The sequence below is a fragment of the Pithys albifrons genome, chromosome 6 (assembly GCF_047495875.1).
Source record: "Pithys albifrons albifrons isolate INPA30051 chromosome 6, PitAlb_v1, whole genome shotgun sequence".
Classification (NCBI taxonomy): Eukaryota; Metazoa; Chordata; class Aves; order Passeriformes; family Thamnophilidae; genus Pithys; species Pithys albifrons.
In genome coordinates this window covers 35,540,563-35,556,231 of record NC_092463.1, presented here as the reverse complement: position 1 = coordinate 35,556,231, position 15,669 = coordinate 35,540,563, and the positions used below count along the sequence as shown (strand labels likewise).

The 15,669-nt window shown below is 44.3% G+C and overlaps 1 protein-coding gene across 8 annotated transcripts in view; it reads right to left on the bottom strand.

The window, feature by feature from the left end:
- Nucleotides 1–1,777: 1,777 nt before the first annotated feature.
- Nucleotides 1,778–15,669, bottom strand: part of SUSD6 (sushi domain containing 6) — an 84,394-nt gene continuing 70,502 nt past the window's right edge. For all 8 annotated transcript variants that reach the window (XM_071558185.1, XM_071558187.1, XM_071558192.1 and 5 more), the window contains 4 exons: nt 13,907–14,104; nt 10,936–11,074; nt 9,331–9,752; nt 1,778–7,173 (listed from right to left, as the gene is read on the bottom strand). In XM_071558185.1, coding sequence (XP_071414286.1) covers nt 7,148–7,173; nt 9,331–9,752; nt 10,936–11,074; nt 13,907–14,104 — 785 coding nt within the window. In that variant the 3' untranslated portion in view covers nt 1,778–7,147. The remainder of the gene's footprint in view (nt 7,174–9,330; nt 9,753–10,935; nt 11,075–13,906; nt 14,105–15,669) is intronic.

The following is a 15,669-nucleotide window of genomic DNA, read 5'->3' as shown; positions in this document are numbered from 1 at the left end:
GCCCGGCTGGCAGGACGCCTGGTGAGGGCAGGAGTCCATCTATGCCCTTTCCTGAGCAAGTTCCTCAAGGTGGCTTTGTGGCAGGGTCAGCTTTTGTGGTGAGGCTGTTTTTCTGGAAGCAGAGATGTTTCTGCGTGCCCTGGGCCCTTCTGCCTTCAGCCAAAGGGCCAGATGGTAAGGAAGATTGGCCAGACCACCCACCTCAGGCTGGTTTCCCTCAGGCTTGCCTTCCACAGTCATTTCTCACTGCCAGCACAAACCTGAGGTGACAAATAATTTCCAGCTATCAAGAAGGGCATGTTCCTGGCTACCAGAATTGCTGTGGCACACCATGGCCCAGCGAATAACAGTAGTAATTTAAAAACAATTCCTGGAGACCAGTGAATTCCACATGCAAACTGTCTGTTACAGGAGGGCATGCACAGGCCACAGAGTTCCAGCTTCAGTGGTAAAATCACAGTAAGATCAGCTTGCTGTGTGGGAATAATTTTAGCAACAAATGGAAATGGGTGTAATGTAGATGTTACCCTTTCCCGTCTCTTTAACCTGGCTGTTTCTCCACAGAGGATAAAAATCATGTATGTGAGTATACAAAAATCTCACCTCTTCAAGGACTTGATTTGAACAAGTTGGTCAACAGGATATCCTCTTTCCTTCTGTTCCCTATTACACTACCAATAGATTTCATTTAAAGAAAGGACCATTCATTAGTACACTTGCCTCAAAGGGCAATGCTACCTTAAGTCTTTCAAGGAAAGCAATCATTAATAACAATAGTAATTCACTGTATATTGCACTAATAGAACTTCTGCCATCCTCCCAGTGCAGCACAGACACCCAGAAAAGAGCACAGCTGCACCCAGCCTCACCTCTGCACTCAGACTTGCACTGTCTACACCCATGTGTCTGTAAGATTTAATGTCTGTCCTACTATCCACTTTGGATTATTATTTTACCAGTGAGAGCCATCTTCCCTCTAAAAATAGCATCCTCTTGCTATACATACTGTTCTCCTTATATAGACTCTAATATTAATTAGTCGTTTATATTTGCCCCTTCTTCCCCTGGGAAATCTACTCATACCATACAAGATCTTTTTGAAGCTTTCTACCCCTGCCCTTTCCCAATGTTAACAACTTGGCCAGTCTCCCTTGTCTTATTGTTCCCAAAGGCCCCGGCAGTGGATGGGGACAGGGCAGCAGCTGTCAGCTCCTGCTGCCACAGCCATCAGTGCGGGTTCCGAGCCCAGCCAAGAGGGACTGAGAGAACCGTGCAGACATGGGGGGAGACTTTCTGCAGCATCTCAGTGAACTTCTTTCTCTGCATTCACACAGGGCCATAGAAAGTAAAGGCAAAAAATACCTGACCTAGTCTCACACAGCAAGTCTGCACATCAGGTCAGGAGACTTCTCAGGCAGGCCGAGGAGCATCTGCTAAAAACAACTGCTGTGAAGATCAGTCCAGACAAGACAACAGGGACAGGGGGCTCTTGAGTGACCACATCCCTCCCAGAACAGCCCTTGAACCAGCCTGGCTTCATTCCTCATACCTTCTATGCAAGCACACCAAGGGCAGCCTTTGCTTTTGAATTTGGAAACAGATGATCATTCTAAGGCCCCACCCACTCTGTACCTCCCTTCCCCAAGCCATTTGAGCATCCTTAGCTTTAGGCTTCATATCGATCTTCACACATTCATCAATGATGTGCTAGATTTCCAGTCCACAAGGCCTAAGCAGTTAAAAAAAACCAAACAAAAAACCCCCACAAAATTATAGCTTCACTTCAAAAGAATTTTTTAATTTAGAAATGCAGTTATATACATAGAACAATTAAATTAAACTTTATACAAATATTAAAATACTATCTTCACACCCACTGCAATGTACAGGATACCAGAAAATACATATAAAATAAAGCAAAATAAAACTGATTGAGTGACATCCTGCACAGCATCAATTATGGTTTTTACGTCCCACATATATATATGGAGTACCATTTTGCAAATAATTCCATAGTGGTGCAATGCAGATACAAAGAAAATATACAGGAAATAAGAAAGGATTAATGCACAAATGCAATCAAGCCCCCCTTGCACTTGCATTAGCAACCACCAGCAGTCTACCCACCACATCATAGGACATCTGCTTCACAGACAACTTCACTTTGTTTTCTGTTGGAAGGAAGCAAATTTGAGAATCTGAGCTAAAACATTTCCCAGCACAACTCAGTTGCCTCTGTCCTTGCTCACTCGAGGACAGAAGCAAAAGCACAGCTTATGGAAAGCATATGCAGAGCATCAGTTGAACACATTCTGGTGGGTACACAGATCTGAACATCCTCTGCAGAGGGTCGAGTTTGGAAGCAGTGCTGAACACAGGGCCCTGAAGTGTGGGAAGTGGCATGCTCTGTCCTGGTGTGGTAGGATTGGAAAAAGGCTTATTTCCTGTATAAAAATACATCTTAATATGAAGCCTGCTCTAGGAAACCTCTTCATACTTTCATAGCATATTGTAGAGAATAGATGTTTTCTAGTGAAGTTCTTCTGCAAAGGTTTTCACAACGAGCAAATTCCATCTGCCATTCTCTGGTTAAGGACTGAAAGGTGAGGATGGGGTGAGGCAGGATGTGCAAAATGAATGGAATTTATTGCATTTATATACAAAATAATCAAAGTGAAATTTATTTAAATAGTTTTCTGGATAGAGTAATAAGGCAGATTTTTTTTTTTAAACTGCTATCAGAACAGTAAAACCACATTTTGCAAATACGTTCTAAAAAGGTCAGCAAGGACATCTCAATGTGTCCAAACATTGAACTTTTTTTTTTTCATACAGCAAGCCTGCTGGTGTATGCTCAATCATCTAACAAAGCACAAGCTTCCTTAAAATCTGGTCTTGGTTGTATTAGCTCATTAGCCTGCAGCATACCTCTGTTTTCAGTCCAGCTCCTACTTAGACCCCTCCTTGTGTTCCCTTTTCTTTGCTGCAAATGACTTAACCATACCAGATTATTTCCAATGGCTGAGGTTGTTGCTCTCTTGGCCCCACTCCCAGTATAGACCCAAGTCACCCACCTCTGGGAGCACCTTAGAATGTTTCCTCCCAAAACACATGGAAGAGATTTCTTCCTAAAACACCTGAGTTCTTCATACGTAGAAAGGCCAAATAAAGGCTCCAGATGCATGACATGATTCACCACACTGGAGCTGAAAGGCCAAGGAGAAACCTCAGGGGAGATGTCCAAGGGATGAAAAGCAGCCTGCTTGCTGAGTAAGGATTCTGCTATACAGCAACTTTCCTGGTGGTTAAGGATAAAAACACGTTAAGTTCTTCCTCCCAAACTCCTGGCTCACGTTGCAGCACATCTCTCCTCCTGAATTCATTTTTACCTCTTCTGCAGTTAATAGTGGGGAGATGCATGCTATTCAAAAACCAGGATGCACAAACCCCTCTCTCTCTCTCTCACCAATGCTGCTGATGCCCTTCAAGTTGTCAGGAGTCTCTGACAATTCAAACCATCTCATCCTTACAGGGGAGCTTCATGCTGCAGATCCTGACAGGAGACTGCTCCACTTCCCCAAGGATCACTGCCAGCTTCACTCTCTGGTTCTCAGGCTGGTCCAGTTCTGCAACACTCAGGCTGTAAGCAGTGTGATAGGCTGCATTTATTTTTTTAATAAAACTATGCAACTGAAAGGGAGCAAGGTTTCTCTATTGCACATAATATCCTGAATTTCTGAAATGCCCTTTTTTAAGCCCAACCTATCAGATTCCAAAAATAACAGAAACCTTTAAAATAAGTGCTATTTTTACTTTTCTGAATAAAATTAAATCATTTCAATGTTCTTCAATATCACAGGATCCAGGATGTATGACAGAGCATGAGATGATTATGTTGGGAGTGTTAAATAAGTAACAACCTCTCCCTTTGAAATGTTTTTCCAGATGTGGGTCGGGGAAAAAAGGTGTACTGAGTTACATCTTGCAAGGCTGAGCCGCTGAGCTCCCCATCCACCATGCTGAGATCCAGGCCACATCTACCTATGGCAAAATCCAAAGAGAACACATTCTTTGCTCAGGGATAATGAACACTCCTGAGACAAGAGTGGAGTTCATGTCTGAGGAATCTTTAGCTTCAGCTCTTCCTCCCATAAGTAAAGACAGGACTGTGCAAAGTAGGTTTTCCTATTCTCTGCCCCAAAGACTTCCCAATCCTTCAGCCTCTGCAGAATTAAACACATGAATAAGTAATGATCACTTGATAATCAGTAAAGTGAGGCCTTGCTCTCCTATGGCCTTGGAAAAACTGTCAGACATCTCTCAGGTTCCTCCCCAGCTATTTTACCTCATTTAATATGAAAATTAACTCTAAAACTGGGGTTGTGAGCAACAGTAACGTGATGCCCCCAAACTGTTTTCTATGTCCTGTCTTGCACAAAGCTCTTCTGCAGAAGCTGGAATCATCAGATGGTATTACCAGCCAGCACAACAGAGACTGGCCTGGGAGCTGCTGGTTTACCCTCAGCAAGAAAACAGATGCTGCCTGTTTATGTCTGATCACAAGAGCTACACTTGCATATTTCCCTCCACCTCTACATTCTCCCTGCTCCTTAGTAAAGCCATTTCCAACAATTTTTATAAATGAAACAAAACAAAATTGAAGCACTCCCTCTTTGTGCAGCTTGCTTCTTTTTCTTCACCCAAACTGAATTTCCTCTCCCAAAGGGGCAGCTGCCTGCTTTACAACAGCAGAGAGCAGGCAGGGCCACACAGTAGGTGTTTTCTGCTCGTGGTACAGGTGCTTGTCCACAGCAAGGCCAGGCCTTGAGATCAGTTTCTACCTTCTGCCCCACCCCGGTGCTAACACTGGGTTAGAGCAGGAAGGTAGCACATTCTCAACATCTATACCTTGAACTGCTGAGGGTCAATTTGAGCAGACAGGACCTTGAATGCATGGAGAGCAACTCCTGTGCTGAGCTGGTTATTCAGCAGAAAAGATGTCACATAGTCTTTTCTCCATGCTCCCGTACCACTACTCTCACTCAATCCCTGATAGACCAATGAATGAGAATTTGGTCAAGCTTAGACCACTTCCAACACGGGAGCAAAAAAACCTAAATATAATCATTCCCATGCTTATTTTCTAAGATTCCAAAAGCAGATGTATAAACTACATTTGACCTCTACAGTGATTAAAGCTGAGACACCACAACCCACTGTAAAATTGCATGGGATTTTCACCATTCAAACTGAACAAAAAATACCTAAACCACCCAAAGGGAATTTGTCAAATCCTTGTGTTAATGCAAGGTAACATGAGCAGTAGGAAAGCAAGTTTAAAATACTGTATTTTTAAATCAACATCCCTCTGTACAAGGATAGGGAAAAAAATTTTCCATCCACAAGCACACACTGTCCCATGTGACCTGGGATATAACAGCTATTTAGGAAGAGAAACAGCAGATACATAACTGGAAACTATAGCCAATCCCCATTTCCAGGAACTGGAGCTAAGCCACAGCGATTTTATAGGTAAAGATGTCGTGTCACTTTCATCAAGTGCTGTAATGGTTTGTTCCTGTAGCAACGAGGATGAAGATGGTGAAGACCATAAACCAAAAGCAAAGCAGCAAAGACAGCATCCCTATTTACCTGTACATTACCACATGACGTGTAAGGCCATGACATTTTGCTCCTTCAACTAAAAAATTTAGCAGCTTCTCACAGGGCAAACATTTCCCTGGTTACTTTAAAACAATTATGACAAGGTACATGCACCTAAGAAGCCAACTCTTCTTGCTGAAGCCAATCCCATGAAACAGTGTTCAGACCTCCCCCGTGAAGAACCTTACAACTACCACAATGCTTTTATGATCGGCCCATGTGCCCCAGATAAATGTGGCTTCATGCAGAAAGAGTCTTGTTAACAGCAACCAGGATATTCTGACCTGATGTAGATAATGGGGGGCGGGGCAGAGGTATACATATTTTTGAATTTTCTTTTCCCTACTACCAGAACTTGAAAATGATCCTCAAAACTTAGGTTCAAGAATAAGGTATGGAGTCATCTAGCACTTCTGTCAATGTAGTTGACCCTCCCTCACACCAGCTGGCACTGTATTTTGGAGAGACTTTACAAATACTGCTTACCCCTAGTCACAAAGAAGGAGCCCTTCCCTGTGGGCCCACTGGAGCCCTATAGGATAAAAACAGCACACCCTTGAAGTAGGAAGACACATGAGCCTCTGAGATGGCAACTACCCAGGATTCAAGTACCAATGTACCTACTGTGGCTAGAAAGGGAATTTGGGATTGCACCAATGGCACTAGGCATTCACTACCTACAGGTACTCTTTTGTCTTAACATTTTCAAAGACCTGAACCACTCCCAGTGTGCTACACCTGTAGAGAAGGAAGGAGGAGACAAAAGTAATCTTCAGAAATGGACTCCTGCAGAGATGGGGACAGAGGGCATTCCTACATGCTGGACTTCTCAGCCTTCAGCGCTCTAGCAATTCTCAGTGAACTGTTACTGCATGGCTAAGTTGTCACACAGCCCATCTCATCTGAGATGCTTCTGGACATCACAAGCTGCCCTTTAACTGGGATCCCTCCCAAGCCTCACCTCAGTCCCAGTGAGGCATTTTGTCCTGCCCTATCACAAAGGGGATGCTGGAAGAAGAGCCTATATAACATATATAACATGTATATTTAAACTGTGTCTGCACCCAGCAAGCAAGCGGGTTTAGCCCCTGCTCTGTGGGCAGCAGGAGGGCTAGAAAGGCTGATAAGCTGCAACAAGCCGGTGTGAGAAGGAGAAAGGCACAAGAAAAGAGCAGCTCTTCAGAGACTGCTGTCAAACATCTGGCTGGGGAAGAGGAGAGGAGAGCTCCAATCCACTCCTATTTCTTGAGCCCCTGATGCTGATGGAATGGGGAAGCCAGCACTGCACCAACTCCACTGGTGCATCCAGGAGGCAACCTGGCGACATCCTTTGGATCTTCAGCTGAGGGTGTCTCTTCTTGGAGGTATCCAGGGTACAGCTTGCGAGGACAGGGAAGACCGCACAGAGTGCTTCTGTCCCAAAGGCAGGGGTAGGGAAAGAGGAAGAAATCCAAGATGGAGAAGGCTAGACAAACAGCAGACCTCATGCTTCCTTCAATAACGGAATATCTGAATGGTAGGGAGAGAAGAAAAAAAAAAAGAATAGTTAAACCTCTGCAGTTCCAAAACACACCAGAAAAACTACTGTTGAAAGCAAGACAGGTTCTCACTTCCGTAACATGCTAATGCAGATGTCTCCCTGTCACCACAACACAGCAGAAGGGAACTCCGGAGGACTCTGGTCCAACCTGCCCTTGCAAATGGGATTGTCACCAGCTCCAGCCTGGAGAAACTCTAAGGACAGAGACTTCATCACCACACTAGGTGTCCATCTGGTCCTGCATTACCCTCCTAGCACAAAGTATTTTCTTAATATTGAATTAATATTGAATATTAGTATTTTCTTAATATGTGAACCTGTCAAGTTACAGTCTGTGGCCATTGCCCCATGTTACATCATCTGCCTGAGAAGGGCTTAGCTCCACAGTCTTTTCAACTCCACACAAAGTAATTGTAGTTAATTCTTGTTCTGGCCCTCAGCTGCTTCTTCACCAGATGAAATAAGCCCACTTCCCTCACGTACTCCCCACAAGCCCCTGGCTATCTTGGCAGGCTTCCAACAGAGCCTGCCCAGTTTCTTCACATATTTCTTGAAGTGAGGAGTCAGTAAAGCTTCATCAATGCTGCCTTAGGGGAAGGTAATCACTTCCCTTAAGAATGACAGTTTCTCTCTTTCCCATGACCTTATCAATCTTATAGTTCCTTAAAATACCAAATATATATTTCTTACTGTAACAAGGATGGTTGGAAATAGAAGGATCACACTTGCCCTTATCTAACTTGAGAAAATGTAAACTCCTCCAATAGCTACAGCTTCCTCCTCTCTGAGCCACAAGCACAAGTTTTATGGTGTCTGCTGGAAGGGGCAATCTGTTACAGCACAACAAGCCTTAGAAACAATACACATTTCCAAGCAGAGATAAAAATGACACAGTGGCGTAGGAAACATCCTCTAGTTTCTACACTGCAGACATTTTTGTCAAGCTTCACCTGTTGGATATCTGCAGCTTATGCACTTAAGGTTTAATGCCCATCTTGAGACATGTTGCTATTTCTGCCCTTAAGCAGAAATACCCTTTAACTGTTTTTACTGCCAGGGTTCTGGATGACATTACTATGGCTATAGGGCTTGACACCATAGAAAATGGCTATTTACAAGCCAGTTACATTTCTTGCCTAAGACACACCAGTACCTTCACATGAGCTGTGGCAGTGCAAAGCCACTCCTTCAAGGCAGCACAGAAGTGAGAAAAGTAGGATGTACCAACTGTTTAACAGACCTGTCCCTCTGCCTGGTACAGTAAGTTCAAGCACATTCCTTATAGGTCTTCTCGCCTGCTAAGGCTGCAGCACTGCATACGCTGTGGCACTAGCCGCTCACTAAAACAGTCTAAAAATGAAGCCCAAACATCACAAAGGGTTTGTATTCCAAGCATGTGCTCCTACTTCCATCAACCTGGTTTCCACAAACACAGTTATTTTATTGCTTTTGTACTGTGATGCTGGAGGCTGGATTTCTCTGCAAAACCTTTGTTAAAGCAAGAGTGAGCAGCAGGTAATCTTTCTTTCTTTCAGACTACCCTGGTCTCCCAGTCTTAGAACACCAAATTCTTCAAAGGAAGGTATTAAATACTCCTTGTATGTCTACGTTGTGAAACATGCCATGGTCACTGGTCACTTTTCAGAAGCTGCTCGAGTGGCAAACACACACAGGGGCATTCCTAGGTACTCTATGTATGGCCAGACTTCGCAAACGCAGATTTGGGAAGGGCTCTCCCCATGTGGGTGAGCCCTTCCAGCCTGCGCAGTGGATTTTTTAGGTGAGGCTCAGCGTGTGCAGAACTGGCCCCACCGTTTAAGTCCTGAGGTCCATTTGCCACAGCCGAGCGAGCTTGGACAGTGACAGTGAAGTCCTCGGGACTGTCACAGCACCCGGTACTAACCAGTGCTGACCCTGCTCAGCATCTGAGATCTGAGGGGATGGGATGGCAGGGAGGCATTGAACTGCCAGTGGATAGTCCCACTGAGACTCAAACTCAAGTCCTTGGGATTCAAAGTCCAGAGTGCTCTGCTTTACACCATGGGACTACTCCTGTCCTAGGTACTCTCCTGCAGAGCCTGGTCTCAACAGGGTCTCATTTAGTGTTTCTTGCCCAAGTCACGTACCGTCTGTGTATTCCTCAGAGGAAGTGAGTGATAAAAGGCTCTGTATGTCACTGCTTTCTGAATCTTGGACCTCTTTGTGTACAGGTCTACTGCTAGCCATGCCAGCTACCCAGGAAGAGGTAGCAGCCTGATGCACAAGAACAGTTTCAGAGTGCTGAGAGCCACTGGCTTCACACAGTTCAGAATGTCCAGGGGCTTCATCTTCTCTTTCAAAGCTATTGTGAACCCCTTGGTCTGGCTGCTGCATCTCTCTGGGTCCATTCGGTCCAGCTCCCTCCGAGAGCACAATCTGCACCCGGGAGTCCGACGGTGGAATGCAGTTGCCTGTGCTGCCATACACCGCCTCTTCATAGGATGGCAAGGCCACTTGGACACCATCCACCATGATAGAGACCTGATCTCCAGACACACCTTGGTCTCTCCTCAAAAAGGAAGAGCAGGAAGGAGAAAAAATAAATCAAGTTGAGCATTTATTATTGTGTATATATATATATATATGTTAACAAGAACTCCAGTAACCTCCCACAGCAGAACTCTAATTCTCACCATTGACTTATTTAGGGAAAAACAGACAAACAGGAATGGTGGTTTAACAAGGTCAAGCAAGCATAGTCTTGTAGCCCTACTGTGAATTGACATTAAACACAAGCAGAGGCTGTAATTCACAGTGCCCGATGGATTCAGCAGCAAGAGCTGAAAAGGTTACAATGCTTTCACCCTCACCTACCTTCATAGCTAAATTTGACAAAGGTCATGACTCAGAGCTCTGTGCTGTTGGCAAAGAGCTCTGACCACTGTTAATTTCAGCTTGGTACACCACTTTATTCCACAACACCCAGCACTGTCTGTTCTGCCACCTCTGCTGCTGGCGAGATAATGTCTGGTGGGGTGGGGAAGACAGCTCTGGCACAGCAGGAATCACAAGCCTCATGAGGCAGAGACCTGAGAATAATTTTTTTTTTCCAGTGGATCGGACTTTTTCAGAAAAGGGCAGACTCCAGGGCTCCACCTCTCAACCTACCCATGGCTGGAGTGTCTGCAGTGGCTTTGCTGACCTCAGCTGTCAGCAGTGTTATGGCTATATCCCTCCCCTTATTCACAAACCCAGGCCAGGAGGGTTGTCTTCCCACAGCAAGGAAGGATGGCAGACTTGCATGTGTATCTAATGAGCAGTACTGCCTGAATTCAGGTCCATAGGACCTCAAACAGACTGGGGGAGATGCACACACCCAGACACATACTTCAGTAACCATCCAAGGCTAGAAGAGGCAGGCAATTGATCTATAGCCAGGCTAGTGAGGATTGAACTTTTTCCATTCAAAGCTAAGGGAAAAATATAAGGAAGCCACACCGTGGGTGACACATAAGAATGGGTACTGCAGGTGGGTATCGCAGACCAGCATTTCAGACTACTGCTGGACCAGTAGTATGGTAAAGTAAGTCCAATAGTATGGGATAGAGATGTCATTGAGGCAATTAAAATAGGAACAGGGAAGCAAGAAGGTAAGTTGCTCAAAAATGAAAGCCTAACCCAAATACCTTAATGGGTTTCTGTTGCAAGGAAACAGGTACCTCTGAGCCCCTCCAAACACTAGCTACACTTACCTGCTGTGATGGAACGACTTCAGCTTTGGCTGCAGCAAAACAAACAGCACAACTAACAGCAGAATCAGGGCAACGGAGCTTGCTGTGGAGGCTACTATGGACAGTGTGGGTACTCCAATTGTTGGAGGAGAATCCTTTTCTACAAAACCAAGGGGAACACAAGGTAAAATGATCCGCTCCCTTAAATAACTGCCATAGACAAGGAAAAACATCCACATCGCCTGCTCTCAGGAGTTACACCTGGGTGCACATGTGAGGAGCCCAAGTTTCCTACACAGTCAAGACACACCAACTATCTCAGTTCAGAGCTCCAGCTGACATCTCTCCATCAGCTGTAAAGGGAACCTAAAATAAAACATGCACGTGTTTTTCCCTTGGAAAAACAGGGCAAACAGAAAGTAGTACAAGCAGGCCATGGCAACTGACACATGGTGCCTAGGGTCATGTTATATATAGATGTGGATGAGCAAAAGCTAAAAAATTGTCCCGATGTCACCAGCAAGGCAAATAATTGTCTAGCACAATAAGCAGGATATTTTAAGCCAAACAATAGAAAAAGTTCCAAATAATAATTTTTCTTGACTAATGTAACGACTCAGAAAGCAGGGTGGAATTACCTGGCTGGGCAGAATTAAGACACAGCAAGTATTCAGTTTATCTCTCACACAAACATATGCCAGAGAACAGAGAGGGAAGGCAGATATTAGTTCTGGATGCTGAGTTTTCAGTGTTAGATACTGTTCACATTACTCCTTCCTACCCTTTTGCAGCTGTACTGCCTGGCTGTGTGGGAACCAATTTGGCTTTTAAAGGATCTGTGCTGGAATAAACTGGGAGCAGAAAGAGAATGCCCTGAAAGTACTGCTGAGCACTGCATGCCATGCCTAGAAGGCTATACTAGTCCTTTCACCTCCCTAGAGGAAATAACTGTCTGTATGTGTTGCTTCTGTCCCTAATTTATGTCTTTGGTAGAGATCTGAAAAGCCTCACCTACCCAACAGCAAATACTATTGTCCATTTCACATTCAGGACATTCCCATTTATGCAATTCCTTTTTTATTACATTCAACACATTCTTCAGGAACACAGGTCTCAAACTGCAGAGGGAATTCAAGACACATGCAAGGAAGGATGAGGGGAAGAGCAACAGGTAAACAGAAGGAAAAAAATAAAAAAGCTGGAGAACTGTTGTTTTTTAAGCCTACAAACTGAAATCTATGCCCAAAGCCAGTGTGCAATTTTCTGCATCGTCCTTTGGGGGTCAATCCTACTGGCTTAGTTGTTGTAAACTTATTTCTCTGAAATGTATTAGAAGTAGCCTGACCTCTCCCCAGGGAAAAGCAGGGACTGGCACATTTTTCCCTATGGCAAATAGGGTTGAGTAAGGATTTTTATTTTCAGCATTACTCAGGGTACTTTGAGTATGCTAACATGAATGAGGGTAGGCTAATAGAGATGCCCCACTTTCACCATCAGTACATGATGCTGTCAAATTGCTCATTACCTAGGGTACACTTCAGAACATTCACCATCTCATATGCCAAAAAAATGCTAAGTCATACAATAAACTGCCAAAAAGCTATGGGGCTGACAGGCTCAGAGCTACACAAAACGTGGTAACTGCTTGTGATCTCATTTATTCCATATGGAGCAGGTGTAATCTTATCCTTACCACTACCAATCATTTCAAGACCTACTGTCTTTCTCTCTAGAATCTCCCATCTCCTCCCCTCCTCCTCCTTTGAGTCCTGTGAAAGATACCCCCTAGTTAAGACTCAGCTGTCTCAAACCTTGACCAGTTGGTTAAAAGCTTGACTTGTGAAACCCATGGCTTTTTCACTGTGTCAGACTTTTGAGGCACCGTATTTTTGGTTAGGCCACTGATCCTTCAAGATGCTAAAGAAGTCTGAGGGATTTCTCCTCGTCACAACACAATCCATCAGCTAGACCAAGTGCCACCACGCAGGAATGCCACCCAGGGAATACCACCTGCAATAGCACAGCTTTGTTCTCCAGCTCGGGTTCAGCAACAGGAAGGGGCATCCCTGTGGAAAGGAAGCTTATGTCGAATTTGAAGAGCCTCTTCAGGATTTGGTTGCTGGCAGGTGCACTCCCAGATCCCTTCCTTACACATCACAGGAAGGGGCTAATGGAGTGTCTGTGGCAGACACACTGAGAAGACAAGTGTCTTTGGAACAGGACAGGATGTTCCAGAGATCAGATATGCAGTGAGCTCCATAAAGAGCTTGAAGAAAGTATTTTTCTGTCTCCTTTCAATTAAGCTAATACATTTTGCTTTATGTAAATCCTGAAGAGGCAAACTAAGAGAAAGTTATAAACATTTCCCTTGAAACCTTTTTGCTTTCCTGCTTTGATAGGCATTCCTGTTCAGCTTCAAGAGACACACAAAACAAAAGCTGTCCACTTCCATTTGGAGGGAAGCAGAAATCATTTGCCAGCAATATCCTTTCCTGCCAGTACAGTGAAAAGCAGCACCACTGAGCTCCTTGCCACAAGAAGCCAATAGTTACTTAACCTGTTTGCACAGAAGATAGACTCTACATCCTCACACACATGTGCACATGTGGACAGTTGGGTACACCACTGAGGAAGATGTACTGTCAAACCCATCAAGCAAAACCAGACAGCAAGGAAAATGCTTCAATTAGGGCTTCCACCATTTCTGGGATGATAGCCATCAAAATAAGAGGCCCCATGTAAGTAACAAGTTGCCTCCTTTATACTCCTTTCCATGGGTTGTTTCCTTTTATTAGAGGCTCTAAGTCTGCATCTGACAGGCTGCTACTGAAGAGACATTTTTAATAAGGATCTCTGATCATGAGCTGCATCTATGAAATTGTTGGAGCAATGAGGATAGCCTATGGACTTCCTCTGTATCACACTGTGAAGCAGCATTTAAGGATAATCTGAAGTCAGTGTAAGGGTAATTCTAGAGTCAGGGAGCACTCACCTGGGCTGAGCCTGCAGCTGACTTCCATGGCTGGGTTCCACTCTCCATTCTTGCAAGTCAAGTATTTATAGTCTCCTTTCAGCATGTAGCCTTCAACACACAGATACTCTATGACACTGCCTGAAGTCAGAGGGTTGTTGCAGGGACTAGGGTGGCATTTGTAGCCTCCATTCTCAGGTTGTGGTGGCTGGGGACAATCTAGAAAAAAAGAAAGTATCATGAAGGACATCTCAGAAGAAGACACATGTTACATTATATATATATATGACACATAGGCAGACTTCCACCTAGGAGCACCCACTAAATTAAGAAACTACTTAAACCAAGGAGAAAAACTGTTACACAATGGCAGAGAACACTGCTCAGTTTCACCTCTGATATGTCTTCTGTGATTGCTAAATCCTGCTTGTTACCCCAGTAGTACAATCTACTCGGTAGGCACCAAACTAGTGATACTTTCGAACAGTGACACGGAGACTCCACATGAAAGAGGCCCAGAAAAGCCTTGGTGCTATCTTTTCCCTCGAGACTGGGGGGAACTTAACAATCAGGCTTTCCTATTAGCCTGACATGGAAAAAACATGAGACCTCCTACTGAAATGAATGAAGAATGCAAGAACCCTTCTGTACTATGGGTACAGTGTTAAGGTACAGAGCTACCCCACCACAAGGCACCCTGGAAGTCTGTAAAAGCACACTGATTTTGGCTATTTTACACAGATATAGCGCCACCAATATGGGGAACAGAGCTTTGCTGCAGTAGGAAGAATTTCTTCACTGAAGGGGTGGTCAGGCATTGGAATGGATTGCCCAGGGAAGTGTGGAGTCATCATCCCTAGACGTGTTCAGGAAATGACTGAACATGGCACTTAGTGCTATGGCTTAATTACATGGTGGTGCTCAGTCAAAAGCTGAACTCCGTGATCTCAAAAGGTCTTTTCCAACCTTAGATCCTAGAATAGATGCCATGTTGCCACTTACTGTGGGACAAACTACAGAAATAGCTGAGCAAAGCTCAAGTAAGATTTAAGAAGCAAAAGAAAACTTGAGATTCATTCACTGTGGAAAAATTTGCTACACTGCCACATTGCAAGTGACCTTTGAACCTAATCATGTGTGAATGCAGCACAGGTAGTGCCTTGTAAACGCCAATAAACATCGAGAGGAAGTGCTGAGCAAAGCCAAAAACCCTCTGGTATGAGTTCTACCAGCTTTATAACTGCAATTCAATTTGCTTCTTGAGAAAAGGTTAACAGAGGTCTAAGCAGTAGCTTTTCAAGAAGACACTGTTCTTGAGGCAATTTGTTCTTAAATAAACTTCAGAGAAGCCACTGCCCTGTGCCTCAGGAGTATTAACTGTTACCTCTTCTGTGTTTCTTCACATTTTCTTTCTTCAATAATTTTTAACCACTGTTTTAACCTTTCACCATGAGGCTAAAACTTGCTGTCACTTTTAAGCCTGTGTCCAACACTTTGGGGTAGCTGAGATCAGCCTAAGCAACAAATTAATGGCACATTTCATGTTCAGGCACAGACAAATGCCTTGGTTCATTTGCAGAGAGAAGTTTCTTGCTAAATTGCAAGGACCCATTTGAGCACCAGAGATATTTTTAGCAGTTCAACACGTACTTCTCTAGGCAATGGTAGAGAGCTGTGGGTAAAAGCCATGGTTTGTCACAGCAGTTGACAAAACTCAAGAGCAGAGAGGACAACTTCCCCAATGTCCCTACACTTTTTTATACCACAGCAGGTACCTGGAATTG